The following is a 22173-nucleotide window of genomic DNA, read 5'->3' as shown; positions in this document are numbered from 1 at the left end:
ATTCTTCATTCACCACTGGCTATTCCTCTTATAAAGTTTCAGTCAGGAAAGAGAAAGTAAAATGTGACCAATCAAATACCATAAATTGCAAATAAAGTGTAGCAAATTACATTCTGTGAACCACCATTGTCTGAAATGGAACATATAGTGTGGAGATATATATACATACAGAGAACATGAAAAGGTGGGAGTTGCCCAATCAACAATAAGAGGCTAATTAATTAAGATGAACTGTTGTCAGCAGGAGAAACAAAACTTTTGTAGTGATAATCAAAATAGCTTATGCTCAAATAAATTTGTTAGTCTCTAAGGTGCCACAAGTACTCCTGTTCTTTTTGTGGATACAGACTAACACAGCTGCTACTCTGAAACCTGTCATAGTCTGAAAGTTATTCATCAAAACTGTTAGGCAATTAGGGCTGGTGTAATATGGTCCAGAATGTTGTTAATTGACAGACAGCCACACTAATCCATATCTTCTGGCATCTTTGGTTCAGCTGCGACAAACTTCCTACAGTCAAACTCTTCTCACTTGAAAATACAAAACTCTACCATTTCTTTCAAAATGATAATCCCTTCAAAGGAGATAGCAGTTGACATACATAAATAACAAGGAAAGCAGTTGAAATAAACCCTGCTTCTGATATTCTGTAGAGCTAGTGAAGCAGAGGCTACTAACAGAACACTGAATTAAGTATGCAAGTTATAGGCCTTTTCTTCACAAATATTCTTGTAATTAATCTTTGAGAACGTTTTTAGTAGATATTCCATTGGCTGCTATTACATATACCAGTTTTATCTTTGTTCTGTGAAAGCTGATTTGCTTCAATAACAGGAAAGAAAATGTATGGCACCTGGTCTGTGGAAATCTCAACCAGGTTAAAAGTTCCGTGTTTGTGGTTTTACTTAAAACAAGTGGAATGCTTAGTCTGTTCATCTGCATATCACTACCCAGAGTGCTTTTACAACTCACTGCTTAAGAAATCTCTAAGCGATCTTACAATTCATGTAAGAATTACACCATCACCAATAAAAGTCCCTTTCAACGGGAAATGAGTAAATAAATAGATGGGTTTATAAATGCATTGGAAGGGGCACGGAAGTAGGAAAATATTTAGAATTGAAGGCCCTTCACTGGAAACCTGACAATAGGATGACCCAGGTATCCAGTTTTCGACTGGAACACCCGATCAAAAAGGGACCCTTGCAGCTCGGGTCAGCACCACCGACCAGGCCGTTAAAAGTCCGGTTGGTGGTGCTGCGGGTCTAAGACAGGCTAGTCCCTGTCTGTCCTGGCTCCACGCTGTGCCCCAGAAGCAGCCAGCAGGTCCAGCTCTTAGGCAGGGGGCCCACAGGGCTCCGCGTGCTGCCCCTGCCCAAACACCAGCTCCACACTCCCATTGGCCAGGAATTGTAGCCAATGGGAGCTGCATGGCCGGTGCATGCGGGTGAGAGCAGCACGCAGAGCCTCCTGGCCCCCTGCCTAGGAGCTGGACCTGCTGTCCGCTTCTGGGGCGCAGTGCAGAGTCCAGACAGACAGGGAGCCTGCCTTAGCCCCACTGCACTGCTGACTGGGAGCCACCTGAGGTAAGCCTGCACCCCAACCCCAGCCTGGATCCCCCTCTTACACCCCAAACCACTCATCCCCAACCCCACCCCAGAGTTCGCACCCCAGATGGAGCCCTCACCCCGCTGCACCTCAACCCCCTTGCCTCAACCTGCAGCCCCCTCCTGCACCCTGAACCCCTCATCCCCAGCTCCACCCAAGAGCCTGCACCCCCCAGATGGAGCCCTCACCCCCCTCCTGCACTCCAACCCCCTGCCCAGCGTCCCCTCTCATTCCCTGAACCACTCTGCCCCATCCCCCAGCCTAGAGCCCCCTCCTGCACCCCAAACCTCTCATTGCCGGCCTCACCCCAGAGCCCACACCCCCAGCCCTCAACCCCTCCCACATTCCAACCCCCTGCCCTAGCCCAGAGCCCCCTCCCACACCCTGAACTCCTCATTTCTGGCTCCACCCCAGAGCTCACACCTCCAGTTAGAGCCCTCACCCCCTCCCACACCCCAACCCCCTGTCCCAGCCCAGTGAAAGTGAGTGAGGGCGGGGGACAGCGAGCCACTGAGGGAGGGGGAATGTAGTGAGCGGGGGACAGAGCTGTGGGGAAGGGGGCCATGGTTTTGTGCGATTAGAAAGTTGGCAGCCCTGCCTGACAACAGCTCCATTTAAATCTGAGGGCAGTTAGTCTGAGCACCTAGCTGGTCTTAGTTGTAAGAAAAGAAGTGTCTTAAGTCATTAGGACTTAAACCTTAAATACAGTAAATATGTTGTTGTTGTTGTTATTTATATGTATTGTGATAGCTCCTAGAGGCCCCAGTCGCAGATCCTGGCCCCATTCTGCTCAGCACTATACAAACACATTTGTACTGTATATGTATCACCTGACACAGTATCTGTTCTCATTTAATAGCCATTCCTTTACCATGTGCTAATTAGTAGAAGTCATCATCATTCTGAAGCCAATCTCTGTATAAAGCTGTGGAGCATAGGAGATGGGAATAATTATTATTAATAGAAGGTTTGCCTTCAGAGTAAAAATGTAAAATATATTTACTTCTTTTTCATAATGGGTAAATCTCAGTGAAATACACCAGGGGGGAAATCCTTCTCCAAATGCAAAAGCCCCAGAGACGCCCAGCAATCACTATGGCTTTTCTCCATGCAGGCCACAAACTGGGAGAGGCCACTCAGAGGTAGCAGTATGCATGATGTAGATATTTTTTCTCTCTGTTGTGAAAAAGACAGTTTATCTGAGCGATTTAGACCCCAATTCAACAGAGCACTTAAGCATGTGGCTAACATTAAGCAGAGGAATAGTTCCATTAACGTACTCGTACTTAGTTAGCTCAGAATTATTTGTGTGCTGATATCAAATGACTTCTTCTCTTTCCCCCAGTATTTGTTTTGGGAGCTGAAGAAAGTTATTGTATCAGTCATAGAGTTCTTGTTCTTCATTGTAATTATATTAAATTGTTTAGTGATAGACTAATAAAAAGTCATACAAATCCAGAACAGTAATAATACATAATCATGCTCAGGAATTTGCATTGCAACATTTTACTGGAAAGTTCAGTTTCTGTTGGAATTTATGCTATAATTTCTCATCCACATGATTTCTGAGAGGTCTCTCTGCTCCCCGCTTCACTTCTCACTCTCCTCTGGCAAACATTATAGTAGATAAAAGGTTTTATATGAGGTCTTTTATTTTTAATAGAAGCCACAGACTGCTGATGTGTGGTATTGATGATTTCAATTGCTGGTTATCCATGGTGGCTTCTGAAGACTCTTGTAAACCATGGAGAGTTTTAAAAGGGCATTAAAGAACACCTTCCTCTGTACCTTTCTTATAAGGACAATGAAAGGGCACTGTTGATGGTCTCTCCCCATAGCACACAGAACCAACAGCAGCCATGTTTACTTTTACTTGTTTACTTTTACCTGAAGCTGAGCTGAATTCTGAAAGGTACACACAGCCAAAAGTAAGAATTCTGAAATGGGAAAAAGTAGATTTCCACTCTTCTTCTTGCTTATTAATAGTTGCCTGTTTGCAGGTTTTGTGCCACAGATTTTATTATGGTTTGCACTAGATAAGCCCCAAGCTTGAATTATGTAGTGGGTGTCTGTTCTCTTCTGAGGTAGTGGGAACCTCATCAACTTACAAGTTTGGGCTTTGTAAACTTGCATCATTATTTATTTAGTTAGGAGGGAGGGATAGCTCAGTGGTTTGAGCATTGGTCTGCTAAACCCAGGGTTGTGAGTTCAATCCTTGAGGAGACCACTTAAGGATCTGGGGCAAAAATTGGTCCTGCTAGTGAGGGCAGGGGGCTGGACTAGATGACCTTTCAAGGTCCCTTCCAGTTCTAGGAGATTGGTATATCTCCAATTATTACCTTTTTTTTATTACCTTAGTTAGTTATTCCTTTGAGAAAACAAATTAGCAACATAAGAACCAACAAAGAAAATTGTAAAATACCTAAAAAACAGCTAACTGTGAATACAAATGCAAAAAAGTCATACCATACATATTATACACCTCTACCCCGCGACCTGATATAACATGAATTCAGATATAACGTGGTAAAGCAGTGCTCCAGGGGGGCAGGGCTGCGCACGCCGGTGGATCAAAGCAAGTTCAATATAATGTGGTTTCGCCTATAACACGGTAAGATTTTTTGGCTCCCGAGGACAGCGTTATATCAAGGTAGAGGTGTAGTGTATTCTAAATAAATAAACAAACCCAAGAACATGTAACTAATTAGCAATTGCTGTGAAGAGAGTAGTCAAGGGGTTGCCTTATAAGGGATTTTTTTACTCAATGAATGAGAATACACGATAATGCTCTGACTCTCCTGAATCAGAGGAAAAGGTCTGCCAAATCAGCTCTGCTCTGGGCGAGTAAGCAAGATTACTGTTTGCTTTCAGAAGGATCAGGACAGTTTCCAAAAGTCTGTTTTTTATAACCATGCCATATAAATATATAGTGTGGCTTTATAAAGGCTTGGAATTTATCAGTGTATCTTCATGTGTTATTGAAAAAGGCTGGTTGGATTTAATTTACAGAGTTATAATATTTTTGTTGTTTTGTTACTATTAGTATTAAATACAGACAACACTCAATACTAATATGACTAACAAAAGTAACTTGCATTTATGCTTTATGATGAAAATAAAGTAAGTTGCATTAGAGAAACCTTCCCCCGTCCAAATAACCTTCCCGTTACATGCCCAAGGCCACAATTTATTAATGAACGTTACTGTCTTTCTCTAGTTATGATTGTACCTTAGCCACATATGGTTTCAAAAAGAGCTGATCCAGATGGGGTCCCCTGGATGTTTTTCCTTTCATTCTGAGGAATTACCATTTCTATCCCTTAGTTCAGTAAGCAATGACCACTGACTAGTATACAAACCAAAGAGCTCTTCTGAGGCCAGCATCACCAATGGTGCTTCAAGAATTGTTCACAAGAAGCCTTCTATTAAAATTGAAAAAAAAAACAAAAAACACATTTTCAGGGAGTGAGCTTCCTATCTGTTCCCACCCCACAATTCGGCAACAGTAAAACAGGAAGAATGTCTCCTCTTTTCTGCTATGGCCCCAGCATATCAATTCCACAACATGCCTTTGGTGTGATGGGCTTGTGAGTGTAGTAACCAACAGCCTGCTTCTGCAAGTTGACTACTGAGCCTATTGTGAATGTGGTCAATAGCCATAAAAGACAGACGTAAGTATGAATTAAGTCGTTTTACAATATTGGTTGTGGCAAAGTACCTGCTTCTCCTCAGCTGGCTCAGTCCCTTTTTTCCTTGGAGAGACAGGCTTGGGCAAAGCAAAGTCCTTCCCGGTCACACAGGGTCTGGCTGATCCTTTTCTCAGTCAGTCCCTTGCTGTTTTTCTCCCCTTCTGGGGACAGAGTGCAGTCTTCCTTGCTGGGAGAGGTCAGAGTCTTGCTGCACCTACTCACTGGCAGCTTTTCTTTCTCTCCCTTCTCCCTCCCTCCCCCCCCCCCCCCGTTTCCCTGCCAGGGAGGGTTTAAAAAGGTCTCCAGCAATTGGGGCCAGCTGAACCTAATTAGTTCCCTGGTAACTCCTGTTCCAGCTGAACCTAATTTCTCCATGGCTGTCTCCCCTCAATGGATAGGGAGAGGCCTTTTAACCCCCCTGGGACTAATTCCTACTCCTCCCTTTGTAGCCATTTGTCCTGGGTTTGCCACATGGTTTATTCAGGGAGTTATCTCCCCTCTCCTAAAATTTTCTCAGCTGGATTTTATTGTTGGAACTTTGTATTATAAGCTATTATAAATTATAAAACAAGCAGAATTTGAATTACAGACTCCCTTTCCATCTTGGGTTTCCTTGAACTTTACAGTCATAATTTATGATGCTTCCATAATATGTCAATGCACTTAAAACTCGGTAATAAGTGATGTGACTGTCACAGAGTCCCCAGTCAATGCTTTGAAACTGCTCCCCACAAAGCCAGTCAGGATTTTGGGGAGCCTCCTCTCCCTTGGAGCAGACTGTCTTCAGGGCAGGAAACTCACACGGCTTCACCTTCCTGGGTCTGACCTTGGAGCATTCAGCATATGTCCCTCTGTGCGCTTCCCACAGCGAGTCCACCCAGGCAGAGTCCTGGGGAAGCCAGAGGGTCCTGCACCCCCACTTTGCAGTCAGATGTGACTCTTAGCCAGCCAGTAAAACAGAGGTTTATTAGATGACAGGAACACGGTATAAAACAGAGCTTATAGGTACAGAGAACGGGACCCCTCAGCCGGGTTCATTTTGGGGCCCAGAGAGCCAGACAACCCCGTCTGCACTCACTTCCCGGCCCCAGCCAGCTCCAAACTGAAACCTCCTCCAGCCCTTCCTTCTCTGCTGAGTTCTTTTCCCGGGCCAGGAGGTCACCTGACCTCTTTGTTCTCCCACACCTTTAGCATCCCCTTGCAGGGGGAAAGGGCCCAGGCCATTAGTTGCCAGGAGACAGAGTGTTGGCCAGAAACTGCGGCACCCACACAGTATTCAGATGAAACATTAAGAACAGTCCCACTTCATCACAGTGACATATTTACATTGTACCTTTTATTCAAAAGGATCCCAGTGTACATTACTAATTAAATGAGTCATTTTCCCCATTAGTGAAATGCAACTAACTGTGGGATAAAATGCCTCAGCTACTTACTAATGTATATCAACACTACATAACACTTGAGGAAAGGAAATGAAGAATAATGGGTCAGAATTCAGTGGCGTTAGGCCACCAGCTAGTTCAGCCAAATATTTCTAGGTGATACTATAAGGAAAATCAAGGCATGCAGATTATTACAAGGGCTATGAAAAACTTTTGCATCAAAACCCCAAAACTATGTGAAACCTGCCTTTGAATTTCAAAACTGAAGTGAACCTGGGAGAGGGTTTGGGCAGTCTCCAGATCCTTCCTCTCTTTTACAGTCCTCCAGTTACCTGTGTCTTCTGAGGGCAGATAGTGGTCTACAAATTATCCTCTCCATAGTATTCTGGGGAAATCAACTGGTATGATTCCTCATTTTGGGGGTTGTTTTTGAGGGATGGAATAGGAATGGGTGCTGTTTGGCCTGTTCCTTCAGAATGGGCAAATAAATAGGTCTTTCATGAGAAGCCTCCTCAGAAGACTGAACTGTCTCCCACCCAATTTGGTAACTTGGGCAAGGCTCCTCCAGTTCCACTGCTAACTGTATCAATAACATCTGCATTCACATGCCAGCGGGGAGAACTGAGAAGCTTGAACAGGCAGGAAATGGTAATAGCACGGCCATTCCTTACAACATCGATTTTTACTGATTCTTCTGATTTGATGGCAAGTCTCACAAAAGTGTCAGTTCATGGAATCATGGGCTTATGTGAGACTCTCAGCTTGTATTTAAAAAAGCAAGGACATTTCCAGGTCTCATACTTGTGGGAAAAAGCTTTGAAAACATGAAGTCCTAAAGGCTCAAAACCAAGAAGGCAAATAAAAACAACCTCAAATGTATTACTTTGCCTTAAAAATCACAGGATTTTTTTTTTAAATCTCATGAGCGTATGGGTCTGACTCATGATTTTTGAACACTTAGGGCTGACAATAGTGAGATAACTAAATGAGGGAGTGAAGCAGGATAGTGAATCACTCTGATTTCATGTCAACGTTACCAGGTTTACATTGAGACCCCACAGCCCACCTTCAGTAGCCAAGCCATGTTCATGTCATGCCTTCCACCCCACACACCACTGTGCAGGAAGAGGTGCACGCACTAGGGATTCTTCTCTCGAATAGCAGCACCACAGTGGTTCTCATTCAAAGGGGCCTTCTGCAGCCATGGAAGAGGTGACCAGATTTGCTCCTTGGGGTCTTCTAGCAAGTACCTACAAAACAGAAGCTATAAGCAGCCAGCACGAACCAAACACCAGCAGGTTTTGCACAATTCTAATAATTACTCAAATTGGAGGTTGGGCACAGTGCTCATTACTTTATATGTAATATGAGAGAGCGTATTCCTAAAAAAAAAAAAAAAACAAAAAAAAAAACCACTATACACTATTTGTTGTTTACTTTATGCCTCCATAACAGCACATAAGTTGGGCCTGAACCTCAGCTGTATAAATTGGCATAGCTCCAGCGGAGGTATGCTGATTTACCCCATACGAAGTTCTGGCTCTAAATGAGCAAAGGAAGAATGGGATTGGGAGAATAACCACTGTTTGTATGCAATGTGTTCAAAACCAAACCTTTGTTCTCTTGTGGTACCTTTGGTGCATTAAAAAACTACTATTGTATCCAACTGAAGAGGACAAAATGATCTTGCAAACACTTGTTAGGTGCAGTGTTTGACTCCCCTGAGTAGTCACTGTCTCATCGTTTGTACAGTATATATATATTGTACATGCACGCATATGCAGAAATTATGTGTTACATTTAAACCTACTGTTGCTAGCCTATAACCAGGAGGTTATTCCAAATCTGATCTTAAACAATCCTTTGTTCCAAGTTTTAACTGAGGCTGGAAGGTTTGCAGAATCAAAATCGTCCGTTCTGGAGCTGGCTAACCTTGGCATAGCTACAGTCGCTGCCTCTGTTGGCCAAGTTTCAGGAGCATGGTTGACAGTGCTCAGGAAGTAGCCACATTTTGCTTACACTGTCCAAAAACGGCCTGCAAACAAGGATATACATGATGGACAGCTAGATAAGACCCATCGTCAGCCATGGAACAGAAGGAAAGATTGGCGGGGTAATGCCAGCACAAGTGTGTTGGTTTGGTGAAAATCCAGCCCATCTTTTTAACTGTGACTGTAATACTTACAATCATGAACTGGCAGTCTTTCTGGGGGAAGATTGCAGCCATATCTGGAACTGGGTGTGGCAAGCAGGGTTCAAAAACTCCTCACTTCTATAGTCCTTTAGTATAAGAGCCCTGCTGAAAACAGCTCACACATTATCAAATTTGTCAACTTATTTTTACTTTTGTTTTAATTTTTAATCTCCAGGCAGGAACTTGGCACAAAGTGTGTTTTGTATTATTTTCGTTTTTATGTCAAATAGGCCACATAATTATGTGATCCTGTGCAGTATACAAAGGCAAATAAAGAGCTTTATTCTTAACAGATGACCAAATAAATTAATTCAAAAGAGAAAGTACTCCCACATGTCTGATGGTCTCAAATGGTCAGTGTTTTCTGTAGTACTTTCAGAGTGGTTCCCCCACCCCGTTTCTTTTTTATGTATTTGTTTGAAAATCAAATTATTCATTACAAATTATTATATAGCAATTAATGTGAGGTTTACAGGATGGAGCAATAATGTCTTCCATCTGTGTTCTTACAATAGAGAGTGGGTTTGTTTTTAAAGGAAAACCAGAGTACAAGCAGTATTAGAAGAACTCTCTATGGAAAAATTCATCTGAAATTGTATTTGCCTGTTAGTTGTAATGTATGAGCAGAGGTTACCCATGCTTAGGTTTTCAGTATTTGTTTATTTATTACAGTTCATAAAACCACATGTATCCAGTGTTCTAGATGTGTTTACAATTGATATTTTATAAAATAATACAATAATCCCCAGTTAACCCATTATAAACACTAACACTCTTCCACCCTCCCAAACACACCTGCGACTTGACCTTGCAAACAGATAGGTACATGCTTAACATTACACCCATGGGTAAGCCAAGCACATGCTTAGGTAGTTGCAGGATTGGGCCTGAGATCTTTCCCACTCAGCCCATAATCTCCCATTCCTCCCTCCTCTTAAAAAAGTCATATGAAAAAAGACTTTGCAGCATGCCCTAAAAGTCAACAGACCTAGACTCTGTTGGATCAGAGAGCGAGCTGTTTTAGGAGCATTGTGAACTTGAGCATCCCAGGTGATTGCATCTCTTTAGGTGAAACCATGGAGAGCAACTGTCTGAGACCTTCCTTAAGTCCAAACCATGACCTTGAATTTCACCTAGGATCAAATTGAAAACACTCTAAAGGCAATGCTGCAGCCAGCAGCAGTGCAGAAGTAATGGTGGCAATACCCCACCCCCACAATAGTCTTGCAGACCTCCCCACAACCTCCTTTGGAGTTGAGACCCCCACAGTTATAACACCATAACATTTCAGATTTAAATATCTGAACCCATGAAATTTCAAATTTTTTAAATCCTCTGATCATGAAATTTATCAAAATGGATGATGAATTTGGTAGGGCTCTAATTATAACTATAAAACAGTCCACATGTAAAGGAAAATGGAATATCCACTTTGCCAAGAGCAGATGGGGAAGGAAAAAAAGAGCCAGTCTTAGTCATTGTTACTATGGGAACTTCCAGAAATAACTTAGGATTCAGTGAGAACTCACAAAATTGCAAACTTGAAGTACCAAAATGTGGACAAATTCCATGAGACGAGGAGCAGATGTTACCTCTGCCATTTCCTTTAGTGGTTTCCTCTAACTTACAAGTATTGCCTTTGTTTTAACTGGGCTGAGCGACAACTAGCTAGTTTTCATCCAAGCTCAAAACACTGAAAAAACCTGTCAACTGCACCATCCGGATCCAGTGAAATACAGACACGGAGCTGAACGTGACCCGCATGCTGAAATTTAAACTCTCTCTCTCGTTCTAATTGTTCTACAGGAAAGGGGCCTTCTGTGCACATGCTAGCCTGTCAACGTTTGTATATTTTTATACAAAAATTTTTATACAAAAATTTAAAAAGTTTGTTAGTTTGTATATTTTAAAAATTCTGGATAGGTGCGATGTTTGCTCTTTACTGCACCTTCTAGTTATTGTGCAGTGAATGAGGCAGGGCTGGTTGTGATTGCTACTAACTTTGCTTTCCAGGATTTTTCCATGCAGTTAGGTGAACGCTTTCTGAATAGCCCGCTCGGGCAAGGGCTCCTATGGACTGTGCATCACTGGCAATAGCAATTGACTTCAAAAGGTCATCAGAGTGCATTTGGTTCAGCAAAAAGATCTCTCTCTCTTAGTCATCAGAAATGGGAGTGGAGCAAATCTTTCCCCTCCCTACTGAAGCTAGGGAAATCAGAGCCAGTCTTTCTCCACTGTCCACATATTCAGAAGGGAAACAGTGCTCAGCAAATTAAGCACTGCCGGGCAGAGTGAGGAGCTGATTGATGATCTCTGCCTTATGCCCATGCAAGTACCTGTCAATTTGCGTTCTGCTGTCTTCTAACTAGATACATTCGGGGTATAAGTCCAATACTGATGATATTTGATTTTTCTGGTAAATCATCATCCGTTTCTCTTAAAAGTCCTAGATACCAGCAAACAAAAACCGCACATCTCCTCTTACACCTCTTTTATATCAGTGTATAACGGTTGATTTCAGTGGCATTATTCCTAATATGCATCAATAGGACAGGAAAATCAGGCCCTTAAGGCAAATTAAAACACCTATCATCTTTCTTTCTTTTTTTTTCTTCTTCTTTATTTGTATATGTAATTATCTGCTTGTTTCTATCTCACAGTTTTTCTGATAAATTAGTAAAATTTTTGTAGGCAGTTTTTTTACAGTGTAGTAACTAAAATTCATTTTACACACTTAGGGCAAAATTTACCCTCAGTTACACCTATGCAAACTCATTGACTCCAGTGGTGTAATTGAAGACATAATGTGTCCCTCAGAGTTCTAAGCATGACATCAATATTTCATACGTTTATAGTGTGTGACTGTAAAATACAAAACTACACATTTTTCAGTAACTGATAAGCCTATAAGAACAAAAATGGTGACTATATATGGCAACTTTCATACTTAAGGAATGTATAACTGTCAGGAGCGGCTCTACGTTTTTGGCCGCCCCAAGCAGTCATGCGCGGGAGGCGCCCCGGAGCCGCGGGAGCAGCGGACCTCCCGCGGGCATGACTGCAGAGGGACCGCTGGTCGCGCGGCTCGGCTGGACCTCCCGCGGCTGCAGACGGTTCGCGGGTCCGGCGGCTCCGCTTGAGCTGCCGCAGTCATGCCTGCGGGAGGTCCAGCCGAGCCGCGGGACGAGCGCCCCCTCCGCAGTCATGCCTGCGGCAGGTCCGGTCCTCCCGGGGCTCCGGTGGACCTCCCAAAGGCATGACTGCGGCAGGTCCGCCGGCCCAGCCTGCCGCCCCCCCCACCCCCCCGGCTGCAGGGGACGGGCCGCTCCTCACCTCACAGCGGCAGGATGAGCTGGAGCCCCAGCCTTTTGCCGCCCCCTAGATTTTGCCGCCCTAGGCACCAGCTTGTTTTGCTGGTGCCTAGAGCCGCCCCTGATAACTGTATGTTATAATGAATAGTATATACTTTTTATTAATGAGATGTTGCTTCTTTATTGTGTCCCCCCCCACAGGAAATTTCATTATTTGTAGTAATGCAGACTTGCATATGTAGAGTTAATAAGTTAGATGAATTTTGGTACAAGACCTGTTTTAAGTATGAATGTTGACTTAGCCTGTGTGCCTGTTCTACTTCATCTTGTTTGGCATCCTTTTGAAAAAGAAAATGTAAAACATGTTAGCTGTCTAATAACCATCTTTGCCAAGCATAGATTTCAGGAGTTTTCTTGGAACAAGAATCAGAAGATTATGCAAACTGCCAGAGGCGAATTAAGCTTTTGTGGGGCCCTGGGCCAGAGCAAGTGGGGGCCCCCTCCCCAACCCTTCCACCTGCAGTCCCCCCCGGCACTCCTGCTGGGGAAATCAGATAGGGACACAAGGGCTTGCCCTGTCCCGCTCCCCCACACACACCTGGCGCTCCTACTGGGGAGTGGGGTCAGGGCACGGGGCCTTGCTCCACTCCGCCTGCCTGGCACTTCTGCTGAGGAGTCGGGGAAGCCCCCACTCCCCGGCAGGAGCGCTGGGCAGGTGGAGCAGGGCAAGCCCCCATGCCCCAACTCACTACCCAGCAGGAACACTGAGCAAGCAGGCGGAGCAGGTCAGGATGCAGGGGCAACCCAATTGGCCAGAGCCCCTGGGCACAGGCCGATTGGCCCAGTGGCTAATCTGCCACTGCAAACTGGCACATTTTGTCTGTGTAACACTGTGTTGTGAAAATCACAGAGAGAGAGACTTCTGCATTACAGTCAGATAGCTGGATGAGAATGTTGCAACTCCGATTAAGAGTTCTGCAAAGGCCATATAATTCAAGCTTGCATTAGTAATTCAAGCCACTATGTTTCCTGTGCACTTTGATAATTATTCATAAGATTTAAAGTGTTTTAATAGCTCTTTAATTTGCTGTGGAAGGAGAACATGCTGCTAGCCCACAAACGCCAATCTACACTCACACTGTATCTGTAAATGCCAAATTCAGTTAGGGATTTGGGGAGTGGAATCAAACTTTTGTTATCAAAAGTAAGGATTCAGAAATGTAGAAATGGTTTGCTGATGTCAAATGAAGTTATGATACAGCTCTATGATTATGAAGGCCAAACTGGAAATAAAAATGATTTCAATTTAATTACTTTTGTGAGTTATAAATGGATTTGGGCATAGGTTTGTGGCAAGAAATCTATACCAGTGGTTCTCAAACTTTTTTTTCGCAGACCACTTGAAAATTGCTGAGGGTCTCGGTGGACAACTTAATGATCTTTCCAAATGTTGTTTGTACCGCTAGCTAACTATTATAAAGCACTTTGGATAAAACGCTATATAAAAAAAATAATAATTGATGTTTTTTTGTTCTACAAATAAAAGCACACAACTCATATTTTAATATCAGTAGTCTTACCGTTCTAATGCGATGGATGTGCCTTCTCTCCCCCGCTGCAGCAGCCTCTGAGCTGGGGCTGGGAAGGAGTGAGGGCCTCTTCTTCTCTCCCCCACCACAGCAGCTCCCAAGGTGGGGCTGGGAAGGAGGGGAGTCTCTCACCCTCCTCAGCAGCCACAAAGCTGGGCTGGGAAGGAGGGCCATCTTTCCCCGGCAGCCCCAGCCCTGGAATTGGGGGAAAGTCGCCTCTTTCTCTGGTCGCCGCAGCCCTGCACGTCCCAAATTCCCTCCACCCCCCCATTCTAACTCCACTGCCCCCTCCCATATACCCCCTATTCCCCCCAAAGCCACCAACTCACCTTACATGGGCATCTTCTCCAGGCTCTAGGCACCTAATTAGTAGAGCCATGCCTGCGAGGCTCCACTAATTAGGTGGGTGGCCCTTCATTCTCTTGTATGCGGCTGTCCACCTTAAAGGGAGTTCCTTAAAGGGAACTATCCACAGACCACCTGAATGGAGCTCGCAGACCACTGGTGGTCCATGGACCACAGTTTGAGAACCTCTGGCCTATACAAAATGTTGAAGAAGCATGATCTAGTGTTTAAAGCACAGACTTGACAGTCTAATGATTTGGAGTCTGTGCCCAACTATGCCAGTGTCTTGATATAGTGACCTTGAGTGAGTCACTTGAACTTTCTGCGTGATATCTTGGTTCCACTGAATTCAACAGGAGAATTCAACCCTACACACTGGACTAAAGGTTATAAGAGTGGCCACCTCCTCCCACACCCCTCTAGTTGCTTTGTGTGGAGTTAGGCAGCCTCTGATCAAGCCTACCAGTTCAGGCCCCACATGTGAACGCCTATCTTCCCCAGATGTGTGGATCACTCTGGGGTTTAGGTGGCAGATAGGTGCCCAGGTACCTAGAGGGAGGCAGTAGTGTGCATGCCCAAAGGGAGGAACATAGGCACCTAGGGAACTTCTACTGTAAAAATATAGTTGCTGAGTGAGTTTAGATGCTTACAGGGTTAGGAGGCAACCGAGTGTGAGTTTTGTGGAACACAATGGCGCCTAAAAATGGGACTTAGGCGTCTATGTACCTGTGTGGCTCCCACCTTCTGTGCTTTAGTTTTCCCATATTTGCTGTCTTAAATGTATGTTGTGAGATTTAATTAATTATTGCAGCGCTTTGAAAATTCCAGTTGTTTATCCACCAATGGGAAACTTGCCCTGGTATGAGAGGACTAACATATCAATTTCTGCAGAGTTGATTTTTTCTTTTAACAAAAATGTTCTAAGGAACTGGATGTAAAATGTACAAAAGCACACAAGTAAACAAAACCCAACTATAAAGCATTATCTTTGTCTCTCTACATGCAGCTTCAGTGCCTATGCTGGGGCTTATAGCCAAGCAGTGGTAAAATTAGCAGGGCACCTAATTTTTTCATAGCTGCTCTTCACAACCCTGCAGGCAATGGCTAGACTGTAACAATCCTCTTTCACTTTCATCATGCTGTTGCTACTGCTGTTCAAGTCTATGGGCAACAAGAGTTATGTCATAGAGCTATTCACAGGAGAGGAGAGGAGTTTTACCATAGTTAGCTGATACAATTCTGAACCCAGTTTGTACTGCCCCTAAGTAAAGTCAGCATCGTGTCAGATAATTAAATTCTTCTCAATTGTATTGAAACACATTAAAAGTTTGCAATATAGACAAGTCCTTTCAGACATAATTATAGACTTCAGGACTATTAAAACAATAATACAAATCCAGTTTATGTTTCAGCAGTGGTTAAGCAGTTAAGGTTGAAACACTGAACCAACAAAAACTAGGAAACTGAAAACAAAGGAGAATGCTCTCTCCTTAACTTAGCTCTTATGCTTTGTTTTTGTACATTTGGCTTTCCCACCACACGTTTTCCAGTAATGTGGGTTTGTGTACAGCTGTACACATAAATAGACAGACTTTGTCAGTTCCTATTACACCTTTAACATTCATGGCCCTTTTTAAAAAAAAAAATCATGCTTATTGTACATTAGCCTCAACTTGCATAACTGAAACATCCTACAGAGTTAACAAACTGTTTATACAGAAATTGTGATTTGAAGCTATAAAACCCTAGGGAGCAACAAGTAAATTCATATGATAGAATGGTTCAGTTTGCAAACACAGCTAACGTATTTTGTGACCACATCATTTCCTTTCTCTTTTTCTTATTTTCTTCCAGAACCGAATGGAGGAAAGCAAAGCACTGTTTAGGACAATTATCACATATCCATGGTTCCAGAACTCTTCGGTCATTCTGTTCTTAAATAAAAAAGATCTTCTAGAGGAGAAAATTATGTACTCCCATCTAGTTGACTATTTCCCAGAGTATGATGGTAAGTAATATTGCAACACCAGAATTCATGCTCCAGATATTGAGATACTGACTGCATTTACACTACAACGGTGATATGTGGGAAACAGCATTGTCTAAATTGCAGACCAACAGATCTTTCCAGTACATATTGCTTAAGGTATTTCTACACTGCCCTCCAGAGTGGCGGGCTGCGATTGATCCAGCGGGGGTCAATTTATCGCATCTAGTCTAGACACGATAAATTGACATCCAAGCGCTCTCCCGTCGACTCCTGTACTCCATTGCCATGAGAGGCGCAGGCGGAGTCGACAGGGGAGCAGCAGCAGTCGACTCACCGCAGTGAAGATACCACGGTAAGTCGATCTAAGTACATTGACTTCAGCTACGTTATTCACGTGTGTAGACCAGGCCTTAGAAATGTATTTAGTTTATATGGTACATAGACGCTTGTAATGCAATAATCATCAACGGTTGTTTGCAAAGTTAATAGAATATGTACTTATGGCATCAATGATTAACTGATGGTTGGGAAGATGGAGTTGTAACATACTAGATTTAAAAACATGAGAAAAAGAAAAAATACAAATGAAAACAGCAATTTTGAGAATGTCTAATGATTTCAAATAGTCTACAGTCTTGTAGTATTTTTTATAATGGCTATAGGAAAACAGGTAGAACATCAGGTAGATTTTCACCAGCTTCACTGGAAGTAGTCACAAACCATGTATCATATTAAATAAGATTTCCCTAAAATGTATAAAGTCTATGGGTGAAATCCTGATCCCATTAAAATCAATAGGAATTTTGCCATTGATTTCACTGAGGCCAGGATTTTACTCTATACCTCCATTGTTTGTGGGGAGTGGAACGGTATCTGTGTGATACTAAATTATTTGAGATTTGCTGTTGTGATTCGTGATTTTAGATTTATGATTTATGAGGGTTTTATGTCTTCAGTCTAGGGGGAGGGATAGCTCAGTGGTTTGAGCATTGGCCTGCTAAACCCAGGGTTGTGAGTTCAATCCTTGAGGGGGGCCACTTAGGGATCTGGGGCAAAAATTGGTCCTGCTAGTGAAGGCAGGGGGCTGGACTTGATGACCTTTCAAGGTCCCTTCCAGTTCTAGGAGATTGGTATATCTCCAATTATTACCTTTAGATTTTTGAGGAAATAGTCTCATGTTATCAGTGGACCTAATTTCAACCTAGCCTATAACTGTGCTTGCTGATCTAATTAAAATAATATATTTTTTCTAGGAATTTAAGATATTTTGCTGCTGGTTTTGAACAGAATGAATTTTTTGCCAAATATATACATTTTCTTGCATATTTATATTTAACTTTTTTTAAGAACTGGATATCTGAAGGGAACATGGCATAAGTCCTTTCAGTGCTTCAAAGAGATCTGTCTGACTCCTCCCACCCTTCCACCACTCCATTTTTATAATGGAGTTTCCTTCATTCTAATTTTATGTTACTTATATAAGGTTTAATGTGCCTGTTCCAGAGAACATTATGCAGGTCACATACCAGTTGCTAAGGAAACTCGCAGGATGTACATTCTGGAAGTTTTCCTGAGGCGAAAATGAAGTTATTTAAGGTATCTGAGTGGAGGCTTTGCTTGGAGTGGAAGAAAAGTCCCTGGTTCATCTGGTGAGTGGACTGAAGGGCTGAGTACTTAACCTAAAGGCTCCATTGTCCCTACCAGAGAGTGAACAGCAGATTAAGCTACAAATTTGATGAGGCTTGAAAAAGGTAGTATCTCTAATTTTCAAGACCGAGATTAGGAAACACTACAGGTCTGTCACATCTTACACGCATGTAACATGCACAATTTCAGCTTTACGCGGTCAACAAAAACAAAAAAAGAGAAAAACAACAATTTTAATACTGTACCTGTAGTGCGGGCGATGCCGCCCGCCATTCAACTCAATGTAATTTTGACTATACGCAGTTTTTGCTTTACGCGCTAACCGCGGAACAGAACCCCCGCGTAAGATGAGACTCGCCTGTAGTTTATGATTTGAGAGACTTAGGTCATGGTCCTGGAAATTGTTCTGTGCAGTTGCAGGGGTTCACTCATGTAGAACAACCACAAGAATCAGACCATAGTTATTATTTACAATTCAGCATAATTTTAGTTTGATAATCCTCTATTTATTTGAAATCTGACAGTTGAATAGTAATTATTTTTAGTATTCTTTCAAGCCTAGGTCATCCCCACCTACTAAGGTGTCCCAACACTTCCTGTCATAAGATCCTATTTTCAGTTGTTTATAACTTTGACAAACTTTTAACTGTTTGGGTTGAAATTTTCAATGCTAGGTGTCTGCCCAGGCTAAATTTTTCTGGAAAATTTCAGCCCAAATGGTTCAGACATATCTAAAGACAAAGCTAATGAAGAATATTTTGCTTTGCCCATTGTAAATAAAAATCTGGGGATCTTTTCTTTGAGACACTCTGGGACCCCTACACTTTGGAGCACTCTCACAAATGCTGGTCTGGGAAAGCAGCAACATGTGGTGACCACTCCTGCCGATTCCCTGAAGTACTGGCTTTGCATGATGCACATTGGCTATTCCAAGTTGGGAGTGAGTGTTTGGTCCATTTGCCTCATGTGCATATAGCTGAACGTGCAGCCTGGTTACATAGACTGCATGCCCTTCTGAGAATTGCAGCCTTAATTTTGATTTAATAGGATAATTATTGTGTGTAAGTTAGATAAAACAATTGATTAGTTAGATCATTAACTTTTGTAATGTAATAACTTTGTAACAGAAGTGCATCAACTACAAAGCAACTGTATTTCATTATCAGCGAACGTTAAAATTAATGAAGTTCTATCTGAGACAGTGTCATCATAGGCCTGGTCTACACTAAGAAGGGGGGTCGAACTAGGGTACGCAAATTCAGCTACGTGAATAGCGTAGCTGAATTCAAAGTACCCTAGTTCGACCTACTCACCCATCCAGACGCGGCGGGGTCGAACTCCGCGGCTCCCCCGTCGACTCCGCCACCGCCGTTTGCAGTGGTGGAGTACTGGAGTCGACCGCAGCGCTTCCGGAGTTCGAACTATCGCGTCTAGATCAGACGCGATAGTTCAAACTCCGAGAAGTCGAACTCACCGCGTCGACCCGGAAGGTAAGTGTAAACCTACCCATAGTTTAGAATGTAACTCACTTAAACTATGTATTAAAATCCTCAGGCATAGCTGTAAAATAGTAAATGTTACAATACAAGATTAGTTTTTAGTTTAAACATGTACACTGAATTACAATTCCCCAAACACTGGTTAACCCTTTGAAATTACTGAAAGATTAATTATAAAAGGATTGGTTTCTGTTTTGCTCATCCTTTGTGGTTACAGATTGTCCATTTCATTCTCCCATTTAGTAGGGTATCTTGGTGGGGAAGGGGAATAATTGGCAGGAAAATACTTAGGTTCTCATGAGCATAATTTTATCTCTGAAATTTCCCTCCATTTTATTTTAAAAGGTCCTACTGAGAAGAAAAGAGCAAGGGCATGGTGTGAGTTGATTTATAAAATAATCTTTCCCTATTTCTCTCACGCAGGTATCACAGACTACAACTTTCTTCCACCTACTGCTAGACCAGTGGTTCTCAAACTTTTGTACTAGTGACCACTTTGAAATAGCAAGCCTCTGAGTATAAATGAAAAACACTTTTTTATATATTTAACACCATTATAAATGCTGGAGGCAAAGTGGGGTTTGGGTTGGAGGCTGATAGCTTGTGACCCCACCCCATATAATAACCTCGCAACCCCCTGAGGGGTCCCGACCTCCAGTTTGAGAACCCCTGTGCTAGACATAGTAGGATTCTCTCTGACAAAGAAGAAGCTCATGCATTTGATTAGCTTTCGCAAAACTAACTTTCTTTTCTAACCTAACAGGACCCCAGCGAGATGCACAGGCGGCACGAGAGTTCATTTTGAAGATGTTCGTGGACCTGAATCCAGACAGCGATAAAATTATCTACTCTCACTTCACATGTGCTACAGACACAGAGAATATCCGCTTCGTCTTTGCTGCTGTCAAGGACACTATCCTACAGTTAAACCTGAAGGAGTACAACCTGGTCTAACTGTGCCTAGTAGACCCCCCAAAATTCCCTTTGGGCAATTGAAGATATACAAGAGGGACTGTATTATCTGTGAAAACGACTTGCATAATACTAATTTATTGCCGGCCTGGACTCTGTGAATGTTCACAGAGTTTGTAGTAAATATTATGATTTTATTTAAACTATATTGAGGAAAAACAAAAGATGCTGAAATACATTCACAGCATGTTTCCTCATTTTTTTAGGCAAAACCTTGTGACTCAATGTGTTTTAAATTCTCAGTCATGCACTCATAAAGGATAGGGGTTTTTTTTGCTATTGAGGGAAAATCAAGCTGGTTTCCCCTTTCCCTGACTCTTTCTTTCTCACTCTCTCTCCCCTTTCCTCCACTGCATTTTATTATTGTTTTCAAAGGTACAATGGCCTTTTTTTTCAGTTGCATTCCTTGGCAAACTGTTTTCTCTACAGTGATCTGATCAGGAAAATACTATCATCACAATTTAAGCCATCAATCATTCTAATTTTACAGTATGTACTTTTTCTGAAAGATCAAAAGTATTGATACTGTGATTTTAAAATTCTTGACATGGATATTTTGCAAACTGTCTTCACACTGTGGGCTAGGATATTGGGATCAAAAACAGCAGTTGTAGTAACATGGATTTTAACTTTAGCTATAACGTGGCAAATCAGAACGATTCATAGAAGACAGTAATGAAATGACTAAGGCAAAATGGCAATGTGGAATATGATAGAAATTCTTTTTAATTGCCATGTGTCCTTTCTTCTTTCTTTTCTTTCAAATCATAGATGCCAAACAAAAATGCCATAGACACTACATTTTCCCCAGAGGCTACAGCCTGAAACAGTGTTTTTTCAGGTTGGCTTTGTTTGTTTGTTTTTATTTTTTGTTTTGGTTTGGTTTGGTTTTTTTTAGTTAGAGTTTTTTAAATATTTTTGACCACAATTTAAACATTATGTTTATTGTATAAAAAAATTCATGTTGCCAAAATGTGGCTTTTTATAAAACCAATAGCTTTGAAACGTAAGATACTAATTGAAATGCCAAATTGATTGATTGGGAAACGACCGGATTGAGACTACTGCCAAATGATAAAGAATTAAAGTTTTAGCTCATATGTTCCCCCTCCCCTTTTTTTTTAAAAGAAAGTGTTCCATTTTGAATGCCAAAAACAGCAGCGTGAGTGAAAATGCTGTTGGGTGCATCATGCACATGCATATTGTCTATACTAATTTAAAGACAATTTTACTCTGTCCGTATGTCAAAGATAGTATGAGAATACAGGGAACATTTTCTGCAGTAATATCAGGGCACCTTTAATTGTAAAACATGAAATTACTGATGAGTAATCATATTCAGGACCCTGTCTTGATACAGTTGCTAGTTAATTGATTGACAGATATCTAATAGGCTTAATATAAAGTAGCCTCTCTCAGTGTTCCATAGAAATATTTATTAATGAAACAGCAAAGAGCTTACTTTTGAACTCTAAATGTGCAATTTTTTTAAACAACACAGACAGCACACACCTGTATGAGGCTCTATTCTGCAGGTTGGGTTGAAAAAACATTTTTTAACCAGTCACAAGACTGCTAGCAAGCTGCAGAGAACTCAGAGGTCTGACGTGTAATTGGACTGATTATCCACAATACCATGCAGCACTAGAGTGCATTTATGTAGAAATTGCTCCTTCAGAGCAGCGGGGGGAGGGAAGGGGGTAGGGGAGAATGGCTTACTAGTTGAGTACCAAAGTTAACAATAAATACTAATGAGATGTGGTTCATCTTTAACCCGCCCCTCCAATGCAAAACAATAATAACAAAAGTTGTATTTTTTTTCTCCCTCATGAGACACCATGTAATTTAAAACTGGTTGTAGGTATAGTGCAATTATGAATGCTATAATCATTGTACATACATACATGCATACATACATACACACACATATATATATGTATATA

The 22173-nt window shown here is 42.1% G+C and overlaps 1 protein-coding gene across 1 annotated transcript in view; it reads left to right on the top strand.

Moving 5' to 3' along the window:
- LOC120408086 (guanine nucleotide-binding protein G(q) subunit alpha) overlaps positions 1–21330 on the top strand; it is a 212114-nt gene extending 190784 nt beyond the window's left edge. Inside the window, exons 6-7 of the mRNA XM_039544625.1 lie at positions 15977–16130; positions 20022–21330. Of these exons, the coding sequence (XP_039400559.1) occupies positions 15977–16130; positions 20022–20212 (345 nt within the window). The 3' untranslated portion in view covers positions 20213–21330. The remainder of the gene's footprint in view (positions 1–15976; positions 16131–20021) is intronic.
- The last annotated feature ends 843 nt before the right edge of the window (positions 21331–22173 follow it).

The sequence above is a fragment of the Mauremys reevesii genome, linkage group 6, assembly GCF_016161935.1.
Source record: "Mauremys reevesii isolate NIE-2019 linkage group 6, ASM1616193v1, whole genome shotgun sequence".
NCBI classification, from domain to species: domain Eukaryota; kingdom Metazoa; phylum Chordata; order Testudines; family Geoemydidae; genus Mauremys; species Mauremys reevesii.
This window is presented reverse-complemented; position numbering and strand designations above follow the sequence as displayed.